Below are 14,811 nucleotides of genomic sequence, written 5' to 3'. Positions count from 1 at the left end.
GCATGTTGTATGAAAATCGCGCTTACCTGGCATACTGAAGCGATGCGAAGAGGGATGGAAAGTGTGGTCAAGCGTGAAAGCAGTTCGTGTGGTGCTTCGACGCGCGAAAACGCTTGAATATAATTTGAACTATTATTGGCAGCACTAATATTGCGCGTGAATTTCGAACTGATGAAAACAGTTGGGAGTAAACTAAATTAACAAACACAAAAAAAGTTCTTTTTTATATTTGAAATAAAAAATGTTTGCTTTGTACCACTGAACTGATCTTATACAATAAAATTAGCCAACTCAAAATTATCACTCGGCCATTCCGAAGAAAAAAAAAGAAAACCATGGTTTTCTGGTTGTGCACAATGTTCCTTGACTTATAAATAAGAGAGTCGATTTGTTATCAATCATTAAAACCATAGCTTTTACTTTAATAAAGCGGGAAATTGCTCTCAAATTTGATCGATTATTACCCGTTCGGAAAATCAATATTTACTTAAAAATTAACTGCAATTGGAACCATTCGTGATCTTGTTTATAATATCGATGATTCAAGTTTAGAAAAGATTCCCATAAACCATTTAAAGTACTCGTAGAAAAGGTATGCAATTAACATACTATTTCATTCCATAGATACAAACATGATATTATATCTATAACTAGTGTATTGTTTAAACTTCCAGTCGTCGCGCGGTTCACCACCGTCAAAACCACCACACTGCTGTTGTGGACGAAAAGCGAGTTTTTTTTTCAAAAGTATTGTACAAAATACAACAGCGCGACGACTGAAGTGTTAAGTGAATTTTTCGTTCATAACAGTAGAAGTTTAATAATTTAATTTTGATTGGAAAAAGGCATTCAATTTCAAAACTCTCGAAAATTATAACTTTTTTTGAAAAAATATTCGGTAGGCTTGATAGATATCATTTTTTTAATTTCTTTATTAGTATCATTTCAAACATTACATTCATTTCTTCTGTGTGTTCTGTGTTATTAGACAACACTATCATCCTAATTCGGTAAAACAAATTTAAGATTTTATTAACAACATATTACATTTCATTTGCTGTAGCAGTTCAGATTTTTTACAGGTGAGTTGATTTCACCTGCTTATAAGAGAAAAAACACGTTTTCAATTTACTTAACTTAACTTAACCTAAAAATATAACGCATTAATCGATAGAAAAACAATAGAAGATTGTAACGTTTTTGCCTGAAATTATCAATTATTTTATTTGACATTTGTTCCAATATTTCAACATTGGATATTCTATGTAACACATTAGTACTATACAAAGGAGGAAGCCTCAGAAGCATTTTCAAAATTTTATTTTGAATTCTCTGAAGAGCTTTTTTTCCTGGTTACAATCACAACAGCTAGTCCATATTGGTACAGCATACAACATGGTTGGCCTGAAAATTTGTTTGCATATCAAAAGCTTGTTCTTAAGACAAAGTTTTGATTTTCTATTAATAATGGGATAGAGACATTTTACATATTTGTTACATTTGATTTGAACGACCTCAATGTGATTTTTGAAAGTTAAATTCTTATCTTGCATGAGCCCTAGATACTTACCTTCATCTGACAAATTTATTGGAACCCCTCTCATCGTGACAACATGTCTACTTGAAGGTTTCAAATAAAGAGCTTTTGGTTTATGTAGGAATATTATTAGTTGAGTTTTGGAAGCATAAGGAGAAATCTTCCATTTTTGCAAGTATGAAGAAAAAATATCCAAACTTTTTTGCAATCGACTACAGATGACACGCAGGCTTCGTCTTTTGGCGGAGAGGCCTGTGTCATCCGCAAACAAAGATTTTTGACATCCCTGACTCTGGTAAGTCAGATGTAAAAATATTGTATAATATTGGTCCCAAAATGCTGCCTTGGGGAACACCAGCTCTTACAGGAAGTCTTTCAGACCTGAAGTTCTGATAATTAACTTTAAATGTACGGTTTGACAGATAACTTTGAATTATTCTAACAATGTATGTTGGAAAATTAAAGTTTTTTAATTTTACGATCAAGCCTTCAGTGCCAAACACTGTCGAATGCTTTTTCTATATCTAGATAAGCAAGACCAGTAGAATAGCCTTCAGATTTGTTGGAACGAATCAAATTTGTTACACGTAAAAGTTGATAAGTGGTCGAATGTCCATGGCGGAATCAGAACTGTTTATTGGCAAAAAATGAATGTTCGTTGATGTGGGCCATCATTCTGTTCAAAATGACTTTTTCAAAAAGTTTACTGATGGAGGAAAGCAAACTGATTGGACGATAGCTAGAAGCTTCTGCAGGATTTGTGTCTGGTTTCAAAATTGGTACAACCCTAGCATTTTTTCATTTGTCAGGAAAATATGCTAATTGAAAACATTTGTTAAAAATATCAACTAAGAATGATAAGCTACTTTCTGGAAGTTTCTTGATGAGGATGTAAAAAATTCCATCATTGCCAGGAGCTTTCATATTTTTGAATTTTTTAATAATAGTTCTCATTTCTTCCAAATCAGTATCCCAGGAATTTTCGAAAACGTTCTCTTGATTGAGAATATTTTCGAAGTCCTGAGTAACTTGATTTTCTATTGGACTAGTAAGACCTTAATTAAAATTGTGCGCGCTTTCAAACTGCATAGCAGTTTTCTTCTTCCAATGCCGGTATTGGCTTCTGAGGTTTTTTTTTAAATTTTAGATAATTTCCAAAAATGCTTAGAGCCAAGGTACAATTGAGAAATTTTATTTTCAAAATTTTTGTTTCTTAATTGAGAAAAACGTTTATAAATTTCTTATTTATTCTGTTATATTTTTCTCCAATTTTTATGTTGTTCCGCCCACGCATTTACGGATCACCCACAGTGACGGATCACTTTGGCGTTCAACATCGAATAACTTGCCCAAAACATAAACGTTTACGTAAAACATATTTTTCTTATGTTATACTAATTGTCTTCTACCATTTGTAATGTTCAACCGCTAAATAACGGTGTATTTGACAAATGTTTATTTGGTACCACACAGCTATCATTATATGGTCGTTTTCTGTAAGAAGTGCCGTCAGCATTCATAAGCTCCCACAGGTGGTAAAATTCAAATGTTATAGCATAAAACATGCTCGTTCGCTTCGATTCAGTATGAATTCGTCATTGGAAAACATTTTTCTTGATTGTTGATTCTAAATACCAAATATTAGCACTTCTAAATAGTGATCCATAATATGGACCAGGAAATGATTGTTTACTACGGTTATGAATCACATCCAAAGAATGTAGATTTCTTCGCACGCCATCGAGAAGCAGTCTTCCTGCTTGATGAGAAATGATTTTAACAAACTTGATACATTCTACAGAGTCGCCTTTACAGGCCTCTGTTGATGCGAATGGGACATGGGAAAGGAGAAGAAACCGAATAGAGCAGCCATGCGCTCTCTCTCTGGTTGCAGGCAGCATGCTGTTGCTGAAGCACAGAATCAATGAAAACAAGGAGCGCATTGAAACTCTTTCGAAACCGCTCCCAGTATGCCATACCATTTTTACCTCTTCTCTTCTCTTTTCGCCAACACTTCACTTCACTTCTCTTCTCTTTCAATATGTCATCGCCCTAAGGAAACCCCCATGCACTCTAATAACATATCTTTTTACAGACGATGATACCGTTCAACCTTGTAAAAACAGCACGCAAAATCTATTTAATGCCAAGAGATCTAGGAGAGTAGGATTGCCTAAGCCGAAAGGACCTATCACCAGTACAGGTAGCTAAACACTTAGAGCCATTCGGCGATCATTTTCAAAAAATATTTCATATTACTTCTCTTTTACATTTTTAGCAATTCTAACCGTGGACATTTCCGACGTCAAGCCGATTACCGAAGGCAAAGGATCGCCCGGAAACAACAACAATGGCATCGTCAAGGCCAAGCGCTACAGCAGTGAAGATTTGTACAAACCGCGTTATAACTCGCGAACGCGCACCAGAGCTAGCGAGCAAGTTGGCATTTAGTTTCACGCTTCTACTAAGTTGGTTATGTGCAAAGTTTCCATAGCATTTTCTTTGGAAGAATTCCGAAACACTGTTGAAAATGAGCAATAGCTTGAATAAACGTGCTTGATCGCATTTCTGATCGGTGCAGTGAAACGAGCCACCCCTACCTCTCTCTCTGGGAAAGGAACAAATGCTAGTTCATGTAAAGCTGTTTTAAATTTAATCCATGTAGAAATAATATTATTCTAAATACAACATACTCTATTGGTTTTTTCTTGTTTAAAATTCAAGCTGTTTGTGGAGAAACACAAAATACATTTCCTATCTTAATATTAAGAGTTAAGAATGTAGTTTTAAGTATTTGAGTAAACAATAAAAAATCAAATATTGAATAAAACTTTCTTGATTTCTATGATTCGCTGTTCAAGGGGTTTAGTGGTATAATGGATACCATTTCTGCTTAGTAATGAACAATAGCCATGACTGGAATGCCTTATTTGTGCAAATAGAGGTCGGAGCAGTTTCACCAATGGGGTGTGATAATTACATACCATGAATACTGCATAAATTCTTAATATTTCATCAAAAACAATGTGAAGTAATACATAGTAATAATAATCTTATACGGATAGTTTCAAGCTCGCTGTAAATCAGTGGTGCTCTGGAGCGTCTGGAGCTACCATAGGAAACAGAGGGTTAAGGTGAAACATCTCGGAATTCAAAGATTGCCGTCACAATGGCCAACTTGTGCCCCTATAGGGGATAGATAATACAAAAGGCATAATCATATATATGGAAAATTATAATTTTTGGTATGAAAATCACATTTAAGTAAATTGAGATGCATACAAATATAGTTTGATGTTTTAGCAGGTATTTATAGATTTCATACGACACCTTTATGGAATTTATGCTTCTATACTGCAAAATTCATACCACGCTACAAGCTGATACGTTCATAGCGCAATCGTATGAAATGTATAATATTTTCTTCTGATTAAATTTCATAACAGTTATAAAGCTATAAAGAAATATATTTTTCCTCCGTTTACTCGCGTTTTAAAAGGCACTGAACTGGAGAAATAGTAGGCAAACGTTCCTGGTCTTTGTGTGGTATTGATCCGCTTTATTGTAACCCTATGCTCCCAGTGGCATTATGATAACGCTTAGGGATAACATAGTAACCAAAGAATGTGAAGATGACACCCGATCGTGAATCAGGCAATCAAGTAGGCACAGCGTAAACCAACACGTCACTTTTCCAGTAACGTTAAAAGCAGAGCGTCGAGCTTTCGGTGGTGCTCCCGTTTGCCAACATCATTTTAAAACCCCACAGTCTTTTTATTTTAAGCTTTCAGCTAGTACACACAGCCAAAATAAGAAGCAAGTCCGTCCCACTCGGGCTCAGATTGGGTACCACTTCTAGTACTGCATTTAGTCCCTCGGTAGTGCAAAAGGTACCCAAGCTTGACAGATCGCAGTACACTTTTCACGGCATTCTAGATTACCTTATGAGCCATAAAATTTTGGGCAACTGCAAGGGACATGAAGGTCTTTAATTTGTCTGTGTAAGAAGTGCATTGGTGCTGGATGCTTCCTTCGCGAGATTAGTGCCTTTGAAGTTTCAGTGCAGTTTTATTAGGGCGCGGCCAGGGTAGACGCGAATTGCGAAGCGAAAATTGCACGGGAAGGAATAACAATTATTAATAATGAAATGTCAAAGTCCAAAGGATTTTCGCGTCTACCCTGGTCGACACCTAAGGGTCAGAGGAAAAATGTTGTTTTCGTCAGAAGACCCCGTTTTTCACCATTAGCGCACCGCTTGTTTTGAATTATGAGATCACCATCAGAAAGTTAAAAAAAAAACTGAGTAAGGTATTTACTAGGTGAGTATTTACTCTATGTAATGAACGGTTTTCAAAATCATGTTCTACGACAGGGGTTTCAGCCTTTTTGGCTCGCGAAGCATTTTTTGAAATAAAAATGTTGCGCGGAGCACCTGTTCTTTATTACTGCTTTTAAAATTTCCCTTTTCTTACACGCTATGATTTCAACCCTATTATTACTACGAAAATTGTAAAGTAAGGATTGTAAGATGGTGAGACAGCCGAGAGAGCTCCAGCGTGTAGCTGTCGCTCCAGAGGTGGCGAGTTCAATACCCATCAAGACCTTTACCCTGGGCTTGGGATTATATTTTCCAGGGAGCGATGAATTTTGATAATTGATCGCTGTTGTTAGTAGTTTTGATTAGATGTTTAGTGAATTTCAAAGCAATGGCAACCTTTTTATTACAAAATTTAGATTTTATCTTCTGACCTTAAGATTGAGCTTGAGCTTGAGCTTGATTGGCCGCCCGTAGATGCACTCCAGTATCGCCAGATCAGCTGCACTTACACAAGGAACCAACCGAATGACTGCTTGGGACTAACAGGCATCCTCAGTGTATAAGTGCTGGTGATCTTCTATTTTTAGGCAACAATGACACCTGCCACGTCAGAATGCAGACCAATGAGGGGAAGGGGGAGGAATTGATGATGCATTGCACTGACTCCCACGTAGACCGTATATTCCACTGCATCCACGTCAGTTCATGCGGGAGTGTATGGATTGGGGGAAAGGCATGGCAGAGAGGTTTGCTTTTGTGGTTAGCAGACTGCCTATGTATCCGGCGTAAGAAAGGCGTGCGCGTGGAAGTAGGAAACGTTAGGGAAACGGTTTCTTGTCCGTCTCTGGTTCTAGCGTTTGCTATGAACGAATAGTTTGAGTGTGATATATTTAGAATGGAAGATAGAAGCAAGTGAGAGATATACAACTACAAAGTACGAGGAAAGGGACGGGCCTGGGATTGAACCCATGACCTTCTGCATATGAAGCAGAAGCGGTAGCCATCAGACCACCAACCCCGTTATTTATCTTCTGACCTTAAGATTCTGGTTAAACTACTGTACTATGCAGTTAGGCTGCACTAGGCTATCACTCATCAAAATTACTTTCACTTCGGGAAAATATAATTTCAAGCTGGCGAGAAGATTACGAACTGAGGGTGGGTTAGGAGCACAATCAGACCTTCGAATGTGCAATGTGGGGTAGTAATTGGGAACGCCATTGACGGTTTGTAATCTTCTACGAGGTTTTCGAAAACCAACAGGGCGCGTGCACCGGGTTGCGGATAGGAGCAAAGGGAGATCAATAGCATCTACCTAAAATAATAGAGCAAAAGCCGTTCCATGATTAGGTAATGTTTAGCGATTTTCTATGGTGTTCTAGTACTATAAAATTCTTCACTCACTGGGAATTCTGGCCTTGACAATATCAATAGTGATAAAAACATAAAATAATACATAATACTTAATAAGTACAATGTAGCTTCAATGTAGTAATAAATGAAATAAAATCAATTTTCTATACTTGACAAGGTTTTGAAGACAATCAATGAGTGAAAGAACTACCTATTAGAAAAGCCACATCAGCTAAGGCTATACATATACAAATGTTGGTCATAGAGTCATGGCGAGCATTCGGTATGTATGTCTATGACTGATTCTTATCTAATAGGGGCACTAGAAGACCACCCGGACAATTTCGAAACAAATTATTTTTATTTATTTATTTATTTATTTATTTAGGTTTACATCAACAGACTATGTATAGTCCCAATGATATTAAAAATAAAAACAAAAATACATATTATATAACAAAACAAACATGGCAAAACATTGAATATAAAAAAGTCAAGATCGTAAAACATTTCAAACTTAAAATATGTCTTCAGTCCCTCCGGCCAGCGAAAAAGCTAGAAAATTTACGACGAAGCATATTTCGTGTCAGATGGAAATCGAAGATCGACGCCACACGATTAAAAACACGTTGCAGACCATGAACAGCATTGCTCAATCCATAATTGGTGCGACGAAATGGAAGCCTCATCATCGAACTATTCCGCAGTGGACGAGGTTGCACGTTCAGATGCATTTGTTGCAGGATAGCTTCGCAATCGATTCTTCCGTTTAGAGTATCGACGACGGTTAAAGCTCTACAAACGTCTCTTCGAATTCGCAAAGGTTGCAAGTCGATCAGTTGGCAGCGGCTCTCGTAACTCGGAAGGCGTAAAGGGTCTCTCCAAGGTAGCCTCCGAAGTGCAAAACGAAGAAATCTCCGTTGAACTGATTCGATTCGCTCGCATCCGTTGTTGTAGTTCGGACTCCAGACCGCAGACCCATATTCCAATGTTGCTCGAACGAGGGAACAGTATAACGCTTTCAGGCAATAGATGTCGGTAAAGTTCTTTGCAGTTCTAAAGACGAAGCCAAGCGTTCTTGATGCTTTATCGACAATATAAGCGATATGATGGGAGAATGTCAGTTGCGAATCCAACAAAACACCCAAATCCTTAACGCACTGCACTCGTTCGATTGGCGTATCAAAAATGCTATACTCGAAGATTATCGGCTGTTTCTTCCGTGAAAAAGTGATTACGGAGCACTTTGCTGGATTGACGACTAGTCGGTTGAGATCACACCATCCAGCGAAGACGTTTATCTGGTCCTGGAGATAACGGCAATCTTCAATTGAGCATATTCGCAGAAAAATTTTTAGGTCGTCTGCGAACGTCAGTCGACGCCCTTCCACAACAAAGTGTACGTCGTTAAAATACAAAAGGAAAATCAACGGACCCAGATGACTGCCTTGTGGTATGCCTGATGACGCGTAAAAGCAGGGTGATCGATATTCTCCTAAAGCTACCACTAATTGACGATCGGTGAGGTAAGAGCGGAACCATCTCAAAAGGCTACCTCCAACTCCAAGCCTATCGAGTTTGGCGATTGCAATTTCGTGGTTTAGCTTATCGAATGCCGCAGATAGATCGGTGTAAATCACATCCGTCTGGGCCCGAACATTCATACTCTCAGTGATGTACGACGTAAGGCATAGCAGGTTGGTAGTAGTAGAACGGCCGATAGTGAATCCATGTTGATCAGCACTCAAATACTGTCTGCAGTGTGCGCTTAGCGAATCCATGACCACCAGCTCGAACAGCTTAGCTACAGCATTCAACGATGTAATCCCACGATAGTTGTTAACGTCACGCTTGCTTCCTTTCTTATACACGGGAAACATTTCGGCTGTTTTCCAGCAAGTCGGAAATGTACCGCTGGTTAGCGAAAGCTGAAATACCTTGAGAAGCGGTTATACATCGGTCTTACGATCCGAAAGGCTCAGCTATGCTGCAAAGTCATTTTATAAGCTATTCATTACTACTGTTTAATTGTTTATAATTCTAACAAAACTAAATAATTAACTCATTACTAATCACTGTTCCTATATTCTCTTTTTCTCTCCTTCTTATCTGTTGCATGATTATGAGCATCACTAATATAATGCATGAGCATGCACAATAAGAATAATTTCAGGATTGAAAGCAGTACATGGATATCTGGATAGAATAGCTTCGAAAAGGGTGCTCAAAATATAATATTTTTGGTCAGGGAAGTATTATCATCAAGGGTATGTAATTTTTGTCCATTATTAACACCTAGATCACACAAACAAATGAACTAATAATATCAAATATTTTTATATAAATCAGTATCGTCAATCTGTGTAAAAACAGATAAAGTTTGTAAAGTTATCACCATCGATTGAATTGCGCTCTGTATAGTAATGTTCAATAAGTATCAAAATCGGGGGGTCCGTAGCCTTGAGGTTACGCTTTCGCTTCATAAGCGGAAGGTCATGGATTCAATTCCCAGCCCCTCCAAAAAATAAACCGTCCAGCCACCAGAAGACGCCGCACGGAGGACCGTGCATAGGGGAGCACATCCATCCTCCGTCAGTATCAGATGGTGACTGAGACAAATTGACCCACTTCGCAGGCAGCTAGCCTCAAAACGACTCAGGAACACGGCAAAACGAACCACCGCAAATGAGCAACGGACTATGGCTTATGGAAATCGATTGGACCAACAGCAGAGCACTCTCCTACCTGCTCGGTGTGAGAGCAAAAGAGCAGAAGAGAGTGAAAGCAAAAATGTAAATATAGATTAGTTAAAAATAGAACTGTATCGGTAAGGAAGATACAGATAAACTGATTCCGGCACAGTAGTGGCCACGAGCACGGAGTGCCTTAATAAAAAAAAAAAAAAAGTATCAAAATTTCCTAAAGCGTCGCATTGTGCCATCAGCAGCCCTTAGCATCACTCTCATATTGTTATTATTTTGTTGTTTATAAAATTTCTAGAAAGCGATCAGCATATTCTTTCTTACTTGTACAATGGCCGATCAATTTGGAATTTTAATAAGTCCAATCAAACTTCAAAACTCAAATTATATTGCTCTCAGCACATTTACATTTTGCAGCATTAATCGCATTACTGTGTCAAGTCTTCTCCATTCCCTATACCCTACCTCAACCCTTCTTATCCTTTCCGATGGTGTTCAAGTGGTCCGCATAGACTATTACGGCCATTACCTATCCCTACCCCCGGTTTTGGACTGGCTTGCGCTCTCATTGCCCCAACAAACGCTGCAAAATGAAAATGAAAATTGTAAAGTAAGGTTTGTATTGATCAATCTATCATTAATTTCAATTTTATCTTTAAATTCTAATCCTAATCTAAAGAGATTTGTTTAATTTGATTGGGCAAAGTTTTTTTTTTTTATTTTACGATAAAACTACAATAATTAAAGGTCTTAATGAAACTATAATGTTTTTTCGTCAAATATATAAAAATTCGTGGCTTGAAAACGAATAAAACTATATTTGAATTTTTGTCATATGTTTCAAAATACGTGACTTGTAAACGGTAGAATTGCTTTGGTTTGGACATTTTCCAAGTTTTGTTGTTAGTTCGAACTACTGAGCGAGTTTCTGTATCGATATATATCTTTTTTGAGCCTTTATTAATGGGTTAGCGGAAATTTGCATAATTTTGGTGAAACTCGTGAAATATTGCTAATTTTGAATAATTATAATCGAAATTGATTTGTTTTCGACGAGCATAAATATCCGAACCAAACATTCACACCCAACAGTTCCAAAATATATTGTCGGGAACATTAGATTACTTCAAATTTAAGGGTTGTTTACCATGATAAATTCAAGAAACACGAATTTGTAGCTAAAACTGTCCCATTCAAAATGTATGGGAAAACTTTCACCTACAGAGTATTTTTAGCATTCCAGTTACAAAATATTAGCCCAAATGCTGAACGTTTTCCTGAAAATATCCGAGGTAAATTTCAGTAATGAGAGATTTGGACACCGTGTGTATACCGACGTATAGCGCAAATCAGTCCCATCTGCATTTTTGTCAAAATTGAGTTGAGCTCTGTTTTCAACTAATCTCGCAGAGAGATAGAGGAGGATCTGTTCTTCATCGTAGCACTGATAACAAACGTGTAAAACAATTCTTTTGTACAGTATTAACAAGTTACACACTAGTTTACCATAGGTCGAGATCATAATTATGCGAGACATCTTCCAATGATCTTTCTTCTGCACTAATGAGACAACATGGTTTGTTGGGAAAAATAGAAAAAAAAACAAGTCGAATTGTCCTATAATTAATGGTAATCGCATATCAGTTCCACAACAGATTTTACTGTTTCGTCATTCACCATAAAGTTGAAAACAAACAAGGCATTGGCACAAATTTTAAAACTGTCATGGAGCACCTGCCAAGCACCTAGTGCTCCGCGGAGCACGATATGAAAACCGCTGTCTACGATTTTTACGTATACGTATGCTTTTGAAATTTCGTTTTTCTTACACGCTATGATTTCAACCCTATTATTACTACGGAAATTGTAAAGTAAGGTTTGTATTGGTCAATCTATCATTAATTTTAATTTTATCTTTAAAAAAAATCATGAGCACAAATCTAGAGAACCAATCAACCATTTAAGCTGAAAACCTAATCGATTGGTCACTAGCTGGTGGTGACCAATCGATTTAGTTTACAGCTCAAACGGGTGTTCGGTTATCCAGATTTGTGCTCTTAAAAATTTCAAGAAAGTTGAAATTTTTAGATTTGGCTTCGGTTTATCTTCACCTTAACACCCCATTTTAGGGTATATACCACATACGATAGACCGTAGATTGAAATAATCTTCTTCTTTTTAGCATACGTCCCCACTGGAACAGAGCCTGCTTCGCAGCTTAGTTTTCTTATGAGCACTTCCACAGTTATTAACTGAGAGCTTTCTTCGCCGAAGTTGCCATTTTCGTATATCGTGTGGTAGGTACGATGATACTCTAACCAATCGGCTAAGGTAGGCCCCAGATTGAAATAATCTTATTATAATTTAACTTAATAGACCATGCTAATTAAAAACTGCCAATACAGACAACTCTCCCTTACTCGATAATCTGTCGATATCGAGTTAAAGAACCATAGTAGGTTTTCATGGCTAACTTGATGGACCTTTAGAGTGCTTTAGATAGCAGTTGCACTGGTTTTGTATTCTGATATTTTCGATTCGAGATTCGATACCTCTCTAACTCGATGGCTCTTTTCATATCGAGTTGTGGAGATTTGACTTATTGTTAAAATCCACTAATGTTTGGTTGTTTATACAAAAATCGATAAAAACAGGTGAAAAAATTGATCAATTTTCATAAAATTAATTTTTTTTTTTAGGTTTTAACCATTATGGTAATTCGCCCAAATTTTGTATAAAATATGGTTACTTGGACACTTCCATGATTCATTTTGGCATGGCGGGTTTTTCACGGCCGAATTGGCTGAAATTTTGCAAAAAGAAGCGCTTTAGTACGACGCATATTGTGGCAAAATATGAGCTCTGTAGCTTTCAAAAACCCCACCGCCGAAGTGAATCAAAAGTGCCAAGAATTGGGTCCGGCTCCCTATTTATCATGTTGTTAAACTCAAACAGGAATAATAACAATCACTGCCCCTACTCGCATAACAGTCCCATGTTCTATGGGATTTCCTAAAAAAATGGGATTGTTATGCGAGTATAGGCAACTTACTCGTTGGGGGTGGCCTTCTACTTCTTTCTGGCATTACGTCCCCACAGGGACAGAGCCTGCTTCTCAGCTTAGTGTTCTTATGAGCACTTCCATAGTTATTAACTGAGAGCTTACTGTGCCAATGACCATTTTTGCATGAGTATATCGTATGGCAGTAGACTGGCCCTTAAACAAAAAAGTTGTAAAATTAACGGGGCACCCCCTAGATATGTGCCTTAGGGTAAGAAAAAAGCTCTCTCCAAATTTCAACTCATTTGGTTGCTCCCCCAGCTGGCGCATTCAATTCAAAGTTTATATGGAATATTCGACTCAAATATATTGAAAATTGACCCTATGTCACTGTTTCGTCTCGTACACTAGTCAATCGCGTTCAATTGAGCCCAGAATGACAAATTCACTAGTTGATACGCTAATGAACATAGTTGCCGAAGGTTGTATCTGGATTTAAGCTCATTTTCATTAAGCTTTCAGTTGTTGAAAGTTAGGCTTAGATCAGCACTCCCGTACAATCACACATGTGCATGCACCTTGTACCGCAGCTCGCCCAGCGTCATAGGTGGCTATGATGCGCTTAGTGGCTACCATCCAGCCAAGTTGAAGGAATACTATGAAATATTGCAAATCTACTTCAGATAGTTAAAACACCAACTTTATCAATTTTAATCATCATACAACCTTCTACAATATTGTTTGCTATAGTATCAAGTAGTTTTTTTGACATTCTGGGTTCAATTGAACGCGATCAACAATTTCCCTGACTCAAACAGGAGATGATGTGCTGTTTCCTATGTGTTGGAGCTGAAAATCCCATATTAACTTCAATTCAATTGCGCCAGCTCATGGAACGACCAAATGAGTTGAAACTTTCAGGAAGTCTTCCTCTAACCCTAAAGAATAATCCTGGTGGGTGCCCCGTGGAATTATACAACTTTATTTTTCTCCCATACTAAGGTGAGCCAGTCTAGTATGGCAGGTACGAAGATACTCTATGCCCTGGGAAGTCGAGAAAATTTCCAACCCGAAAAGGTCCTCGACCGGTGGGATTCGAACCCACGACTGGGGGTGGCCTTACTTGCCCCAAATTCCGCTATACGGTTCGAGCTAATCACCAAACGAAAGAAAATTTTGAACGTGCAAAATTTATCAATAAAGCGACATCAGGTAGCGTGCAAGTTGGTGAAAATCTGGGATGTGAAAACAATTCACTGTGAAAGATTTCTACTCACTCTTAAGAATTACAATTTACACAGATTTTAATTCACCTGACACGCCTGGCACTATAGAAGATCTAGTAATCCTTTATAAGAGAGATTCGCGGAAGCTGACATTTCTGTCAAAGTGTGAACCAATCGAGCAACGAGAGCTGTCAAAGTGTGAGCCAAACGAACATGCGTAATGTTTGTTTTGAACTTTTCTTGAAGAGTAATGTAATCCACATGAAATTATTTCGGCAAAAGTAATTTTGCATGATGCAAAAAAATAAATATTTTTCTTTTTTTAATTTTTGTCAATGCGATTTTTAGTTGTTGATTTTTTCGGCTGTTTGTTAGTTTGGATATGTAGCTCAAAGATCTATAACGAAACAAAATACACTTTTTAGCATGTTCGTGTTACAATATTATTCTCGACGCCGAGCAAAATCAGCACTGCTGGTCTGTTGCCAAATCATTCCATTTTACTTTCGCTTATCTCTCTATGAAGGATTACTAGGTGTCTCCATCCATGTCGATAGCCTGCAATGGACCGATGCACGAGTTCACGAATTTGACGTTTGAGCGGTGCCGAATTCACTGGTTTCCATGGTCACATAAATAACATGGCACCACTAAAACGTCAAATAGTGAACTCG

General features: G+C 37.7%; 1 protein-coding gene across 1 annotated transcript in view; it reads left to right on the top strand.

The window, feature by feature from the left end:
* LOC5565059 (biorientation of chromosomes in cell division protein 1-like 1) overlaps window positions 1-4,229 on the top strand; it is a 30,907-nt gene extending 26,678 nt beyond the window's left edge. Inside the window, exons 4-5 of the mRNA XM_001649363.2 lie at window positions 3,633-3,740; window positions 3,816-4,229. Coding sequence (XP_001649413.2) covers window positions 3,633-3,740; window positions 3,816-3,988 — 281 coding nt within the window. The 3' untranslated portion in view covers window positions 3,989-4,229. The remainder of the gene's footprint in view (window positions 1-3,632; window positions 3,741-3,815) is intronic.
* The last annotated feature ends 10,582 nt before the right edge of the window (window positions 4,230-14,811 follow it).

Source organism: Aedes aegypti, chromosome 1 (genome assembly GCF_002204515.2).
Source record: "Aedes aegypti strain LVP_AGWG chromosome 1, AaegL5.0 Primary Assembly, whole genome shotgun sequence".
In the NCBI taxonomy this organism is placed as follows: Eukaryota; Metazoa; Arthropoda; class Insecta; order Diptera; family Culicidae; genus Aedes; species Aedes aegypti.
This window is presented reverse-complemented; position numbering and strand designations above follow the sequence as displayed.